General features: G+C 42.2%; 1 protein-coding gene across 2 annotated transcripts in view; it reads right to left on the bottom strand.

The window, feature by feature from the left end:
* The window catches only part of TDRD12 (tudor domain containing 12), a 100,340-nt gene that overhangs the window by 49,408 nt on the left and 35,233 nt on the right, over positions 1-15,699 (bottom strand). For both annotated transcript variants that reach the window (XM_008969262.6, XM_055103752.2), the window contains exons 8-10: positions 7,392-7,489; positions 6,710-6,786; positions 3,011-3,088 (exon numbers count right to left, since the gene is read on the bottom strand). In XM_008969262.6, coding sequence (XP_008967510.3) covers positions 3,011-3,088; positions 6,710-6,786; positions 7,392-7,489 — 253 coding nt within the window. The remainder of the gene's footprint in view (positions 1-3,010; positions 3,089-6,709; positions 6,787-7,391; positions 7,490-15,699) is intronic.

The raw sequence follows: 15,699 nt of genomic DNA, 5'->3' as shown, positions 1-15,699 counted from the left end.
AAAGTTAGCTGGGCATGGTGGCATGCGCCTGTAATCCCAGCTACTCGGGAGGCTGAGGCAGGAGAATTGCTTGAATCCGAGAGGCGGAGGTTGCAGCAAGCCGAGATTGTACCGCTGCACTCAAGCCTGGGCTACAGAGCGAGAATCTGTCTCAAAAAAAAAAAAAAGAAAAGAAAAGAAAAGAAAAAAAGAATGGGCATATTCGGAGAATTTTCCATCTTCAATCAGTGGGCAGTACAAAGTAAGCTGATGTTAAAATGTTTAAAGGAAGACAACAGAAGAATAAAGAATGAATATCACAGTAGGCAAGGGGGACACAGAAGAAGGAAAGACAAAGAACTGCAGAGAGAGCTCCAGGGTACATTAAATATCAGAGATGACGTGAGTGGCAAGCAGGTACCACTCCACCCTCCTATGCTCAGGACGTCTTAACCAGTTATGAAAGTACTCCCCGCAGCACATATGGCTGCACTGTCAAAGTCCAAAAACCTCCTGAAAATAATGCTGCGAGGGTCAACACACAGAGTTGAGACTCACCCACCACCTAGCATATTTCCACGGGCTGGGCGGAAGCTGGCACCAGCTTAGAAACACGATCTCAGCCCAATCCAGGCTGCCTTGCCACCTCCAGAAGCCCTTAGCAGAACAGAGCAGTTTCTCTTGAACACCCAAAGATTAAGAGAGAGAATTTCACTAGGAGAGCCCTTAAACCTGGGTGTGGGCCCCGCCACTTCCTCTGCTACCCAAGTATCCAGGATTCCCAAGGGGATCCTGGTGGTATGTGATCCTGGAATGGGAAAGACTGCATCTGGGGTGACCTCTTCCAGAATGTACTGTAACTTGGGGGTTTCCAAATGAGTTATATGAAGGAACAGGCCCGAGGAGAAAGAAATACAACTGCTTACTGGTACTTACAGGCTTGAGCAACTCCATCAGCGAGACAAAAAGACAGGAAAAGAAAACCACAGGTGTCACACAGAGGAGGCTAGTGGGACACCTGGCCCCTGGCAACGAGCCAAGGTCCCTGTGCCCCTCTGCCCACATTGTGACAGTCGTTATCATAGTCCCAAGTGAGGTTTGGGGATGCGGCAATGCGGGTCCCTGACTGGCCATCCTTAAGGAAAGGGTGCCTCTCCTCCAGGCTGCCTTGGCTATCTCGCCAGAAATGACAGCACAGGGTTCCCCAGGCTTTGGACGCAGTGCAGCCAATGCCGGACCTCTGTGCAGTCAAGGGGGAGGTCCCAGGATCACCAGGTCATCCCTGTGTCCCTAAGGAACTCAAAGCCTTCTTTGATGTTTAATCTTGAATTACCTCAAAGTTCCCTGAAACCCACAGGAGACTGACAGGATAACTGATGTTGTTTAATCAGTGGGTTCTAAGTAAAGGGCATTTTAACAGAACAGGAGACAAGACAGAACTTTTTAATACGAAAATAAAAGGGAATAGAATATTCCAGGGTCATCCGGGCACAGTGGCTCACTCCTATAATCCTAGCACTTTGGGAAGCCAAGGTGGGCGGATCACCTGAGGTCATGAGTTCGAGACCAGCCTGGCCAACATGGCAAAACCCCATCTCTACTAAAAATACAAAAATTAGCTGGACGTGGTGGCAGGCGCCTGTAATTCCAGCTACTCAGGAGGCTGAGGCAGGAGAATTGCTTGAACCCAGGAAGTGGAGGTTGCAATGAGCCAAGATCATGTCATTGCACTCTAGCCTGGGTGACAGAGCAAGATTCCGTCTCCAATTAAAAAATAAATAAATAAATAATGAAAAAAAGAATATTCCAGGGTTAATTTGCCAGGTTATAATTGAAAATAATAAAAGAAAGAAATAAGCTGTATGGATAATGCAAGGCCTTCTGTTCCAAGGAAAATAACCACTGTCACAGCAAAACCTTTGGGTATTAGGGCTGAGGTTGCCCTGGGAGGGGGGTGTCAGTTAGGTGCATCAACAGCCATCCCCAACTCTGTGGGCTCGTGGAAGCTTTCAAAGCCTCACCCTTGAAATACTGGGTGGTGTCCTGTGGGGTAAGAAGCCCTGGCAGGTCATCAGCATGGCCTCTGGGAAGCTGGGAAGCCCACATGGCTGCAGAGTCCACACCCTGGCTCCAACCCCCAAGGCCAACCAGTGGAAACAGCAGGACCTCCCCACCTCTGACCTGTCTCACACTTTGTCACTCTGGGAGCTCCAGGGCAGCTACAGTTACTTGGAATGTAAAACCGTTGAGGCCAATATGGTAAAAAGTATAAAAATGGCATGAGGCTGGAAGCTGTGGTCATGCCTGCAATCCCAGCACTCTGAAAGGCAGAGGTAGGAGAATCATTTGAGGCCAGGACTTTGAGACCAGCCTGGGTAACATAGCGAGACCCTCGTCCTACAAAAAAAAAAAAAAAATATATATATATATATATATATATATATGTATGTAAATCAGTTATGGTGGTGCATGCCTACGGTCCCAGCTACTTGGGAGGCTGAGGTGGGAGGATCGCTTGAGCCTAGGAGGTCGAAGCTGCAGTGAGCTGTGACTGCACCACTGCACTCCAGCCTAAATGACAGAGGAAGACCTTGTCTCAAAACGAAAATTGCTATGTAAATATTTTACAGATTACACAAGTATGAAATCAAGGCAAACTGCTCAGTTTCTCTAGCAGTGTTGCCTCAGAGAACTGGAAAGAAAGCAAAGACCAACCCAAAGAACATCAACAGCCCCAAAAGATCAACTGTATCTAATTTGATTTGTGACACTGTTCACTTCACCTAGAGGATCCAGAAGGCAAGGTAGAAAATGTCTACTTACACTGGAACAAAGCTTTAAACAGAAAAATGTGCCCAAGTGGATGGAAAAGCAAAAATTAACCTCAAACCCTACAGGAGATATACTGTACATTTATTTTTTGATGGGAATGCAGGTTTGAAATTAATAATAAAATGTGTAGATTTCTCTTGTTTATAATTTTATTATAATTATTTCAATACACAATTCAGGCCAAGGAAAAAATTCTTACTTCACACAGCTATTCTCATCATATTCTTTCTTCTCAGTCAATCCAAGAGGTTTCTCATTTGACTTCTGACTTAAAGCACTAGAAATGAAAAAAAAAAAAATTCATTAAAATTTGTGAACAGCAGCCTGGGCAACACAGTGAGTCCCCATCTCGACAAAAATAAAAAAATAAAAAATGCCGGGCATGGTGGTGTGCACCTATAGTCCCAGCAACTTGGGAGGCCAAGGTGGGAGGATCGCCTAAGCTCAAGAGTTGGACACTGCAGTGAGCTGTGATTGTGCCACTGCACTCCAGCCTGGGCAACAAGAGCAAGACCCTGTCTCTTAAAAAAATGAAAAATTGTGAACCCCTTTACCCCAATCCTGAAAATATCTTTATTTTCTGGATTAAAAATTTAAGAAGCACCACTGAGGAATTGGTTTATCTACATAAGCACATTTCTGTGAGAACTGGAGCTTAGTCCTTTAAGTATAAAAGTCATTTCTGACACTTCTGGTGGTGGTGCTGGACAGGATGGAGTAGGCCTGCCACAGCCTCTCTCTCCTGCTGATCACAACTAGAGATTCTGGATGAGGCCCCAACAGCAGGGGAGAGAAGTCAAACACTTGAAAAACAGAATCACCAGGACTTTCTTGTCTTTTTTCTCTCTGTGTCTCTGTGTTGACCTCAAGATGACTTTGTGGCAGGTGCAGACGCCAGAATCTCCAGGAGAGACTTCTTCTTTCAAGCCAGAGAAGCGGGAAGAGGCGCCCTTTAAACCAGAAAGTGTGGGGAATCCCCATTGTTTTTCTTTTCTTTCCTCACCGGGCCCCAAGGCCAGCTCTGATCTTGGGGCTGCACCCAGCAACAGCAACAGCAGTGTGGTGACCTTAAACCCTGAGAGAAAACCTGCACCTGAAGCCAGAGGAACTGGGAGATGGGAGCTGTGGTCCAAAGACTGCGTGAGGAAAATCTCCATCTTTTTTCTCCCTTACTTGTTTTATTCTCAAGGTATCCCAATTCCACATTACTGCACACCAATGTCTCCAAGAGAAACTATCTGGCCAGAGGAATATGGGGAAGGAGGCCCTAGAAATTGGTAACTGTGAGGGAAATTCTGAAAAGAAAGAGAGGTGGTTCATGACCCAACCCAAGCCCCGACTCGCCCCAAGCTAAGCAGATGCAGAACAGGCCCCAGGCAGCATCGAGGGCCCAGAGCCTGAGCTCACACGGCCACCGCCACCCACAGTTCGCAAGGCAGAACATGAGGGCCGGACCTCATGGAGGTACCGACCTCCTGCTAAGACAAATGACACCAACCAACACTCTCTAGAGAATGTTAACAGAAACCAGAATCTCGCAACATAACATTCAAAATATCCAGAGTGAGTCCAAAGTTACTCAGCACACACGGGCCCAGGAAAACCAGATCGACTGCCAAGGGAAACGACAATCAGCAGGCGCCAACCTCTGGTGGCTCAGGGTGGCAATCATTGGACACTCACTCTACAAGAAGAAAAGGCCAGCACTCCCAAGTGGAAACACACAAGTTCTCAGCAAAGAAATATAAACTTCTGAAAAAAAAAACAAGGAAAATTTTAGAAACAAGAAATATAGGCCGGGCACAGTGGTTCACACCTGTAATCCTAATATTTTGGTAAGCCAAGGCGGGAGGATCACTTGGTCTCAGGAGTTGGAGACCAGCCAGGGCAACATAGCGAGACTCCCATCTCTGCAAAAAAATTAAAATGTTAGCCACCTGTGGTGGTGTATGCCTGCAGTCCTAGCCACTTGGGAGGCCGGGGCCGGAGGATCGCTTAAGCCCAGGAGTTTAAGGCTATAGTGAGTTATGATTGCTCCACTGCACTTGAGAGCCTGAGTAACAGAGCAAGATCCTGTCGCAAAAAAATATAGATATAATAAATAGAATACTCACAGGATGGGCTCAATAGCAGAATGTGGATGACAGAAGATAATGAATGTACAGACAGATCAGTAGAATCATTGATCTGCAGAATAGCAAGATTGAAAGGCTGAAAAAATGAACAGAGCCTCAGGGACTTTTTGGACAATATCAAAATATCTGACATTTGTTTCATCAGAGTCTCTAAAAGGAGAGGAAAAAGAGATTGGTGCAGAAAAAAATATTTGTAGACATAATGACTATTTGATGTAAGAAAGCTACAAACGAAGAACATTAATGAACCCCAAGCATAAGAAATATGGTAGCAACGACAGCAAGGTATATTATGATTTTTTTTTTTTTTGAAACGGAGTCTTGCTCTGTTGCCTAGGCTGGAGTGCAGTGGTGTGATCTCAGCTCACTGCAAACCCCGCCTCCTGGGTTCAAGCAATTATCATGCCTCTGCCTCCCGAGTAGCTGAGATTACAGGCACCTGCCACCACGCCCAGCTAACTTTTTTGCATTTTTAGTAGAGATGGGGTTTCACCATGTTGGCCAGGCTGGTCTTGAACTCCTGACCTCGGGTGAGGTCTGCCCACCTTGGCCTCCCAAAGTGCTAGGAATACAGGCGTGAGCCACCATGCCTGGCCAGTGTATCATAATTAAATTGCTAAAACCAGTAATCAAAAGAAAATCTGAAAAGCAGTCAGAGGAAACAGCAGAGGAACAAAGGCACCGGTGACAGCAGAGGCAGTGCTGGGAACAATGCAAGAGAGAAGACGGTGGGACAACATCTTTAAATAAAGTGCTGTCGACCTAGAATTCTACACCTAGCAAAGGTATCCTTTTCAAAATGAACCTAAAATGAATACTTTAAAAAAAAAAAAAAGCTGAAAGAGTTCATCAACAGCAGACCTGCAATGCAAGAAATATTAAAGGAAGCCCTTAGGTGGAAGGAAAATAATACCAGATGGAAATATGGAGCTACACAAAAAGTAAAGAACACCAAAGCAACCACATAGGTAAAGACAGAAGATATTTTTGTTAGTTAACTCTCTCTAGAATATAATTGACTATTTAAATAAAAGTGAGATAGAGTCTAGCATTTATGATATATGTAAAAGTACAACATATGACAACCACAGCATAAAGTCCACGACACGAGGGGAAGTGTGTTCTTAGACCATTCAAGAAGTGGTACAACATTACATCCTTTCTGCAATTTTGTTAACGTCACTGACATGTATCTTGAAGAGGACAAAGTACAGACCCAGCCTCTGATACTCACGAAACCATTCTTCTCTTTCCGCCCTGGGTAACCACCCACCCTGTGCTGCCATCTGGCCACGTGAGGCCATCCCTCTCATCAGGACCACTCCGTGCCAATCTTCAGACCTGCCTTACAGGGACAACTCTGTCCAAAAAGGCAAAGAGGAGACAGACTCTAGGGCCACTACCAGTTTTCAGTCAACTTTGCTGCCAACCAGGTGTCACATTTTTCCTTTAAGTTAATATGTTTAACCAAAATTTCCTGGGCCACTCTTTGAAAATGGACTATTTTCCAATCATCAATCTTATAGAACACTGTATAAGACAACATCACTCTTAAGTATCTTGTCAATTACACCTAATTATTATTATTATTATTTTAGAGATAAGAGTCTCACTCTGTCACCCAGGCTGGAGTACAGTGGTACGATCATAGCTCACTGAAGCCTCGACCTCCTGGGCTTAAGCGATTCCCCCAGCTCAGCCTCCCCAGTAGCTGGGACTACAGGCAGGCGCCACCACACCCAGTTTGAATTTTCAAATCATACCTTGCTTCTGGTACATCTGGATCAGCATATATGGTTATGCCTCTTTTTGCTGGCCAGTACACTGAGGATTCAACACGCTGTAAAAGAAAAATTTTCTTCAGAAAGAATGTGTATGCTAGCAACATAATATACATTCTTTTGGAACCAAAATTCCATGGGAGTTATTCTCATGAACAACCATCCCATACAGCTTTCATGCACACACAGAGATAGAGAGATAAAAAACTGGAAAGTTGGGTGATTATGCCAGCGCTATAACCACTACATTAAACGTCCAAATGGCAGGCAGCTGGCATTCCAGATCGTCAGTATTTAAAATGTCCTGCAATTACTTTCAACCTGTCTTGTCAAAGGGATGGAGAGCAGATTAGACTTGCACTTCACTAGGACAATGCCCTGGAATCCCAGATTTTCACACCTTCATTAAAAGGAGGATCAATATCCAATTTTGTAGAAAGAAAACTAGGCCGAGAATAAGAGCCTGACATGAAGAAGCTGGAGCTACTTTCTCCTTTCAAAATAAGCAAACAAGCAAACTATATTTTCTCATGAAGGAAACTATCATGGCCAATGATTTTTTAATAGAAAACATATTTTTGGTTTCAGATAGATTTCAAAAGAGAAAATTTGAAAATTAACACTATATGAACTTTGTATTTAAAGAACATTTTTAAAATACAACCTTATTTGTATCTTTTAAAGAGATGCAATGGTGTTTCTTTTCAGATTTGTTTTTAGGTGAATCTCTCAATGAATCCATATTACATTTTACAGCTTTGTCTGCAAAATAAAAATGGTAATAAAAAAGCTACACCAAAAAGTGATATTAATAGAAAATAGGATAAAAAGGAATATAATAAAAGCAAATACCATTATAAAATCTTAATATGTTAAATTTTTATGGAATATGAATTTGTAGTAAACCTTACTTGAGGGGATTAAATTTTAAAATCTTGTCTCAACCTTTATTGTAAAAACAATTAAAATGTTCTAAAAATTCCCATACCAGCTAATAATGGAACATAATAGTATTTTCCCAATTTGTCAGATGACATTTCCCTCAGAAGACCATGGCAACATCTCCCAACACACAGGCTCTTCTTACAATGCGACTCTGCCTCCTGCCAAGAGGTGGGTTCTATGATCCTTTCCTGTGAACCTGGGTGGGCTCATAACCCACCCAGAAGTGGTGCTGCGAGACTTCTAAAGCGACATTACGAAAAGGCCACATACTCAGGATCTGTGGTCTTGGACGCTCACATTTGAAGCCCAGCCATGACGCTGTGGGGAAGCAGCCACATGGAAAGGATACCAGGGCATTTCGGACAAGAGTCCCAGCTGAGGTCCCAGCCAAAAGCCAGCATCAACTACCAGAACGTGCCTGAGTACTCAGATCACTGCCCCCACTTAGTTAATGCCAGCCCTCACGTCTCCCTGTCTGAGGCCCTGGACAGTGTGGAATAAAGGCAAACCCTCCTGCCATGCCCATTCCGAATTCCTGACCACAGAACCCATGAGCATTATAAAATGGCTGTTGTTTTACCCGGCAATCATTTATGAGGGAAATACAGAGGCAATTCTAGAAAAGTGTCCTACTATTAATAAAAGGAACACAAATTGAAATGACAAGATACGCCTTTCACCTATTAAATAACTCATTGAAATAAGCAGCAGCACTAGAAATGTGAAATATTATAAAATGCCCTAACCCTTCTTTAAAGTAATTTGGAACCCAAGTCTGCATGTCATGTGGTCTTCTGGTTTGGAATTACATTATCAGGTAATTAACCTTTTAGCCAAGAAGATAAACTCTGGAACCAGGAGTGGAGGTGGTAGTTAAAATTCGCCAAGAGAGAAATGTTCATGCAAGATAAGCTCTCAAACAAAAATCACTAAGTCCGCAAAGTAGTTCAATGCCATCATAAAGAGTTAAAAAAAAAAAAAAAAAGGAGATTGGGAGAGAAATATCCACATCTGACGATATGAAGATAAAACATCTGTCTGAAAAGGACTTTCAAATAAACTGAATTAAAATATCCAAGAAATAAAAGAAGTAATAGTATTTATGAAACCAAACAGGCCAAGTGCAACAGCATGCCTGTAAACCCGGCACTTAGGGAGGCTGAGGTGGGTGGATCACTTGAGGTCAGGAGTTCAAGACCAGCCTGCTGAACATGGTGAAATCCTGGATATGAAAGTTATCCAGGCATGGTGACGCACACCTGTAGTCCCAGCTACTTGGGAGGCTGAGGCAGGAGAATCACTTGAACCTGGGAAGTGGAGGTTGCAGTGAACTGAGACTGTGCCACTGCACTCCAGCCTGGGTGACAGAGTGTGACTCCATCTCAAAAAATCTAAATAAATAAATAGCCTAGCACTCCCTCCACTTTCTCTCTTCCTCTCTTGACAGGTGACATGCAGCTCCTGTTCCCCTTCTGCCATGATTGGAAGCTTCCTGAGGCCTCACCACAAGCAGATGCCAGCTCTATGCTTCTTATACAGCTTGCACAACTGTGAGCCAAATAAACCTCTTTTCTTGCTAAATTATTGTCTCAGGTATTCCTTTACAGCAACGTGAACAAAGACACCTCCCTACTTAAAGAACTATGAAGTATATATTTGGGGAATGAGAAAAATAAACCAGTAGTACAATAATATTAATTATATAATCAACATCTACTTAGTACTTATATCAAGAACTATTCTAAATGCTTTATATGAATTAACTGATTCAATTCTATGTGATAGGTACCATGTGCGTTATTGAATTCCATGTGATTTCTCTATGGGCACAATTATTTCCCCCTTTTCAGATTAGGAAAAGCAAGCACAGAAAGGTGAAATAACTTGCCCATGTTTATTTCAGCTAATAAAGAACAGATCTGGGATTTGAACCCAAGCAATTCCACTCCAAAGAACTTAAAAGAAAAACTGAGTGCAAAATGTATTTACAAAACAAGTTAAATTAAAATTTTAGAAAACAGAACAGAAATGAAAAGAGGAGTTTAGAAAAGAAAATGTGACGTTCTTGATGTGAGGACAGACAATGATGACCTTGAAACTTCATTAGAAAGTATAGCTATATAAAAAATTTAAGGCTCAGAGAAATGAAATACAATATATATAAGAGTAAAAAAGGAAGAGGGGGAAAATGGTCAATTCAAGAGGAGGCAGAAAATAATAAAGAAAATAGAAAGGAAAATTATGGTCAATAGAAAACACAAAAAGAGGCCAGGAGTGGTGGTTCACGCCTGTAATCCCAACACTTTGGGAGCCCAAGGCAGGTGGATCACTTGAGGTCAGGAGTTCAAGACCAGCCCAGCCAACATGGTGAAACCCTGTCTCTACTAAAAATACAAAAATTAGCTGGGCATGGTGGTGCATGCCTTTAATCCCAGTTACTTGGGAGGCTGAGGTGGGAGAATTGCTTAAAGTTGGGAGGCAGAGGCTGCAGTCAGCCATGATCTCACTGCCCGCAGTGAGCCACTGCACTCCAGCCTGGGTGACAGAGCGAGACTGTCTTAAAAAAAAAAAAAAAAAAGAACACACACCCACAAAATGAGATGATGAAAAGACGTCCAAATATATATTAAATCACAACAAGGCTGGGCACAGTGGCTCATGCCTATAATCCCAACAGTTTGGGAGGCTGAGGCGGGTGGATCACCTGAGGTCGGGAGTTCGAGACAGCCTGATCAACATGGACAAACCCCGTCTCTACTAAAAATACAAAATTAGCCAGGTGTGGTGGCGCATGCCTGTAATCCAAGCTGCTCGGGAGGCTGAAGCAGGAGAATCACTTGAATCTGGGAGGCGGAGGTTGTGGTGAGCTGAGATCGTGCCATTGCACTCTAGCCTGGGCAATGAGAGCAAAACTCTGTCTCAAAAAAAAAAAAATCACAATTAATGTATGTGACTTCTTAAAGAATCATAAGTGGCACTCATAATAAGAGAAATGCAAATGCAAACTCATCTAAGATACTATTTCTCACTGCAAACTGAAAAAGATCCAAAAACTTGAAACTCTGCTGGTGAGGCTATGGGCAAACAGGCAGTCTCCTAGATTCCCATGAGACTCCCAGATGATACAGGACCCACAGCACCTGGCAACAGAGATAAAACCATTCTTTGACCAGAAACCCTTCTTCCAGGAATCCACCTTGAAGATGCAGCTCCACAAATACAAAATAATATGTAGTGGAACAACTGGATGCCCACATGGAAAAAACAAAACCAAATCCTGACCCTTACCTCACATCACTAACTTGAGATGGATCCTAGAATTAAATGTAAAAGCCAAAAGTAGAAAATATAGAGAAAGCAAAGATTTCTTAAATAGGACATAAAATCCTAAAAGAAAAAGGATTAGCTAGACTTTACCAAAAATCAAAAACTTCTCCTCTGAAAAATACCATTAAGAAAATGAAAAGCCACAGACTAGAAGGAAATTTATCTATAATACAAATGACATCTCCAGAATATATTTTAAAAACTCAGCCAGGCACAGTGGCTTGCACCTATAATCCCAGCACTTCGGGAGGCTGAGGCAGGAGGACTGCTTGAGGCCAGGTGTTTGAGACCAGCCTGGCCAGCATAGGGAGACTCTGTCTCCATAAAAAATAAAAACTCTCAAAGCTTATTATAAGAAAACACGTAAACAGGAATTTCACAAAGGAGAACAGACGAATTGCCAAAAGGAACATGAAAATATGTGCAGTGTCATAAGTAATGAGGAAATTGATCCGCAATCCAGAAAGCCACCTCTGCCACTGCAATGAGAGTAACAGGGCTCAAGAGCTGAGAAACAGCTCCCATACCCTGCCCTTAGGGTACAGATGTGCTCCATCCAAGCAAAGTAAGCCAAAGAAAGGTCTCAGCGTGCAATGGCTCACACCTGTAATCCCAGCACTTTGGAAGGCCGAGGCGGGCAGATTACCTGAGGTCAGGAGTTTGAGACCAGCTTGACCAACATAATGAAAACCTGTCTCTAAATAAAATTTGAAAATTAGCCAGGCATGGTGGTGTGAGCCTAGTCCCTGCAACTCGGGAGGCTGAGGTGTTTGAGGCTTCAGTGAGTCATGATCACACCACTGCACTCCAGCTTGGGCAACAGTGCAACACCCTGTCTCTGAAAAGAAAAAAAAAAAAAAAAAAGAATAAAGACCACCACCAGAAATGATAAATATGAAGGGAAATATAAAAACATATATTCTTATCTTAAAAATCTCTTTAAAAGAGAATTAAAATTTATAGGGACACACAAAATCTGAAGTCTCTGTGCTGGGGAGTGTGGCAGGGTCTGTTAGTTATCCTGGAATATCATTCAGTCCTTGCTCCAGATCAGGGTCAGCAAACTCCTTCTGCAAAGCACCAGCTGGTAAATACTGCAGGCTTTGTGGGATTGTGGGACAGGTGGCCTGGGGCGCGGCCACTCAACTCAGCTCTGACAGTGCAAAAGCAGCTGTATACAATATGTAAGAAAATGAGTCCAGCTATGTTCAGTAAAACTTTATTTGTAACTACTGAGATTTCAATTTCATATAATTTTAATGTGTCACAAAATATTCTTTCTCTCTGGATTTTTTCAACTATTTAAAAATGGAAAAATCATTTTTAGCTTACAGGTAGTACAAAAATAGGTGGTAGACCAGATTTGGCCCATGGCTGCAGTTTTCTAACTCTGAAGTAACAGAACCCCTGATTCTTAGTGGGAGCCTGGCAATCCAAAAGGAGGACAACCTCTCCCAGACCTTCATCTCCCACTAAGCATGGCTGCACAAGAACATTCTGGCCAAAGAAATGAGAGAGAAAGCACCATGTGCAACCTCTGAGTTGTACCCCCTTCACCTCTTCTCCCTGCCCCCCAGCTAGCTGGAAGGGAGATACAGTGATAAATAAATTGAATAGGAGGATGGCGGCAAAACCTTCAGGATGGCAAGGCCAACAAGACAGAAACAGCACAGACTCTGATGACCTGCCTGCACGCTTATGACATGTTAGAAAATTCAACTTCTTTCTTCTTTCAAAAAAAGAAAGAATTGACTACTTAATAAAAAATGATGAATTATTGTGGGGTTTCTAATATATGTAGAATTAAAATGCATGACAACAGTCTGGGCGCAGTGGCTCATGCCTGTAATCCCAGCACTTTGGGAGGCCGAGTCGGGTGGATCATCTGAGGTCAGGAGTTCCAGACCAGCCTGACCAACACGATGAAACCCCATCTCTACTAAAAATACAAAAATTAGCCGGGCATAGTGGTGCACACCTGTAATCCCAGCTACTCAGGAGGCTGAGGCAGGAGAATCGCTTGAACCCAGGAGGTGGAGGCTGCAGTGAGCTGAGATGGCGCCACTGCACTACAGCCTGGGCAATAAGAGCAAAACTCCGTCTCAAAAATAAATAAATAAATAAATAAATAAAATGCATGAAAACACTTGCACAAAGGCCAGGAGGGAGGAAATGGAAGGAGACTGCTGTTAAGTTCCTCATGCTATCCATGAAGTGCGTAATACTGCTTGAAGGTAGACTATGAGGAGTAAAGATGTTTACTCTAAACCCTAAAGCAACCACTAAACATACAAAACAAAAAATTATAGCTGACCAGGCATGGTGGTTCGTGCCTGTAATCCCAGCATTTTGGGAGGCTGAGGCCAGCGGATCACTTAAGGTCAGGAGTTCGAGACCAGCCTGGCCAACATAGTGAAACCCCGTCTCTACTAAAAATACAAAAACTAGCCGGGCGTGGTGGTGCATGCTTGTAGTCCCAGCTACTCAGGAGACTAAGGCAGGAGAATCACTAGAACCCAGGAGGCAGAGGGTGTAGTGAGCCAAGATTGCACCACCGCACTCCAGCCTGAATGACAGAGCGAGACTCTGTCTCAAAAAAAAAAATTATGGCTAATAAGCTAACAAAGGAATTAAAATGGAACACAAAAGGTGCTTAATCCAAAAGAAAGCAAAAAAATAGGGTAAAGGGAACAAAAACCAGATGAGACAAACAGAAAACTAATAGCAAGATGCTAGATTAAGAGCCAACAACATCAATACATTACATTATATTAGAAAGAGTAAGACCTACTATGTGATAGCACAACAGGGTGACTGTAAGTCTTAAATAACTTAAAGATGTAACTGGATTGTTTGTAATGCAAACAATAAAGCTTCAGAGAATGAATATCCCATTCTCCATGATGTGCTTATTTCACATTGCATACCTGTATCAAAATATCTCATGTACCCCATAAATATACATACCTACTATGTGCCCACAAAAATTTTAAATGACAAAAAATTTTAAATAAATAGCACTAAATAGAAATGATTTAAATACTCCAATTAAAAGACAGAGATTGACAGATTGGACACAACTATATGCTCCCTACAAGAACTCCCCTTCAAATATAAAGGCACAAATAGGTTAAAACTAAAAGGACATAAAAAGATATACTATGCTAATATTAACCAAAATAAATCTAGATAAGCTATATTAATATTAAGGTAGATTTCAGAGCAAAGAATACTATCTGGGATAAAGAGAGCCATTTAACATGACTGAGGAATCAATTCATCATGAGGACATAAAAATTCTTTTTTTTTTTCAGCTGCTCTTTTTTTTTAAATTATACTTTAAGTTTTAGGGTACATGTGCACAATGTGCAGGTTTGTTACATATGTATACATGTGCCATGTTGGTGTGCTGCACCCATTAACTTGTCATTTAACATTAGGTATATCTCCTAATGTTATCCCTCCCCCCGACCCCCACCCCACAACAGGCCCCCGGTGTGTGATGTTCCCCTTCCTGTGTCCAAGTGTTCCCATTGTTCACTTCCCACCTATGAGTGAGAACATGTGGTGTTTGGTTTTTTGTCCTGGCGATAGTTTGCTGAGAATGATGGTTTCCAGCTTCATCCATGTCCCTACAAAGCACCTGAACTCATCCTTTTTATGGCTGCGTAGTATTCCATGGTGTATATGTGCCACATTTTCTTAATCCAGTCTATCATTTTTGGACATTTGGGTTGGTTCCAAGTATTTGCTATTATGAATAGTGCCGCAATAAACATATGTGTGCATGTGTCTTTATAGCAGTATGATTTATAATCCTTTGGGTATATACTCAGTAATGGGATGGCTGGGTCAAATGGTATTTCTAGTTCTAGATCCCTGGGGAATCGCCACACTGACTTCCACAATGGTTGAACTAGTTTACAGTCCCACCAACAGTGTAAAAGTGTTCCTGTTTCTCCACATCCTCTCCAGCACCTGTTGTTTCCTGACTTTTTAATGATTGCCATTCTAACTGGTGTGAGATGGTATCTCATTGTGGTTTTGATTTGCATTTCTCTGATGGCCAGCGATGATGAGCATTTTTTCATGTGTCTTTTGGCTGCATAAATGTCTTCTTTTGAGAAGTGTCTGTTCATATCCTTTGTCCACTTGCTGATGGGGTTGTTTGTTTTTTTCTTGTAAATTTGTTTGAGTTCATTGTAGATTCTGGATATTAGCCCTTTGTCAGATGAGTAGATTGCAAAAATTTTCTCCCATTCTGTAGGTTGCCTGTTCACTCTGATGGTAGTTTCTTTTGCTGTGCAGAAGCTCTTTAGTTTAATTAGATCCCATTTGTCAATTTTGGCTTTCGTTGCCATTGCTTTTGGTGTTTTAAACATGAAGTCCTTGCCCATGCCTAAAGGACATAAAAATTCTAAGCCTTTATGCACCTAAATAACAGACCTTCAAAATACATGAAGGAAAAACTGACAGAACTGGAAAGAGAAAACAAGACAATTATAGTTGGCTATTTCAAAACGTCTTTCTCAATAATTGCCAGAACAGTGAATGGAAAATCAATAAAGATAAAGAAGATTTGAACAATGCTATCAACCAGTATGACCTAATTAAGATTTCTATAACATTCTACTCAACAACAGCAAAGCACCTATTTTTCTAAGGTGGACACAGAATATTTTCCAAGAGAGATCATACCT

This window comes from Pan paniscus, chromosome 20 (assembly GCF_029289425.2).
Source record: "Pan paniscus chromosome 20, NHGRI_mPanPan1-v2.0_pri, whole genome shotgun sequence".
Classification (NCBI taxonomy): domain Eukaryota; kingdom Metazoa; phylum Chordata; class Mammalia; order Primates; family Hominidae; genus Pan; species Pan paniscus.
Note: the sequence above shows the minus strand (reverse complement) of the source record. Positions and strands in the feature narration are given on the sequence as shown.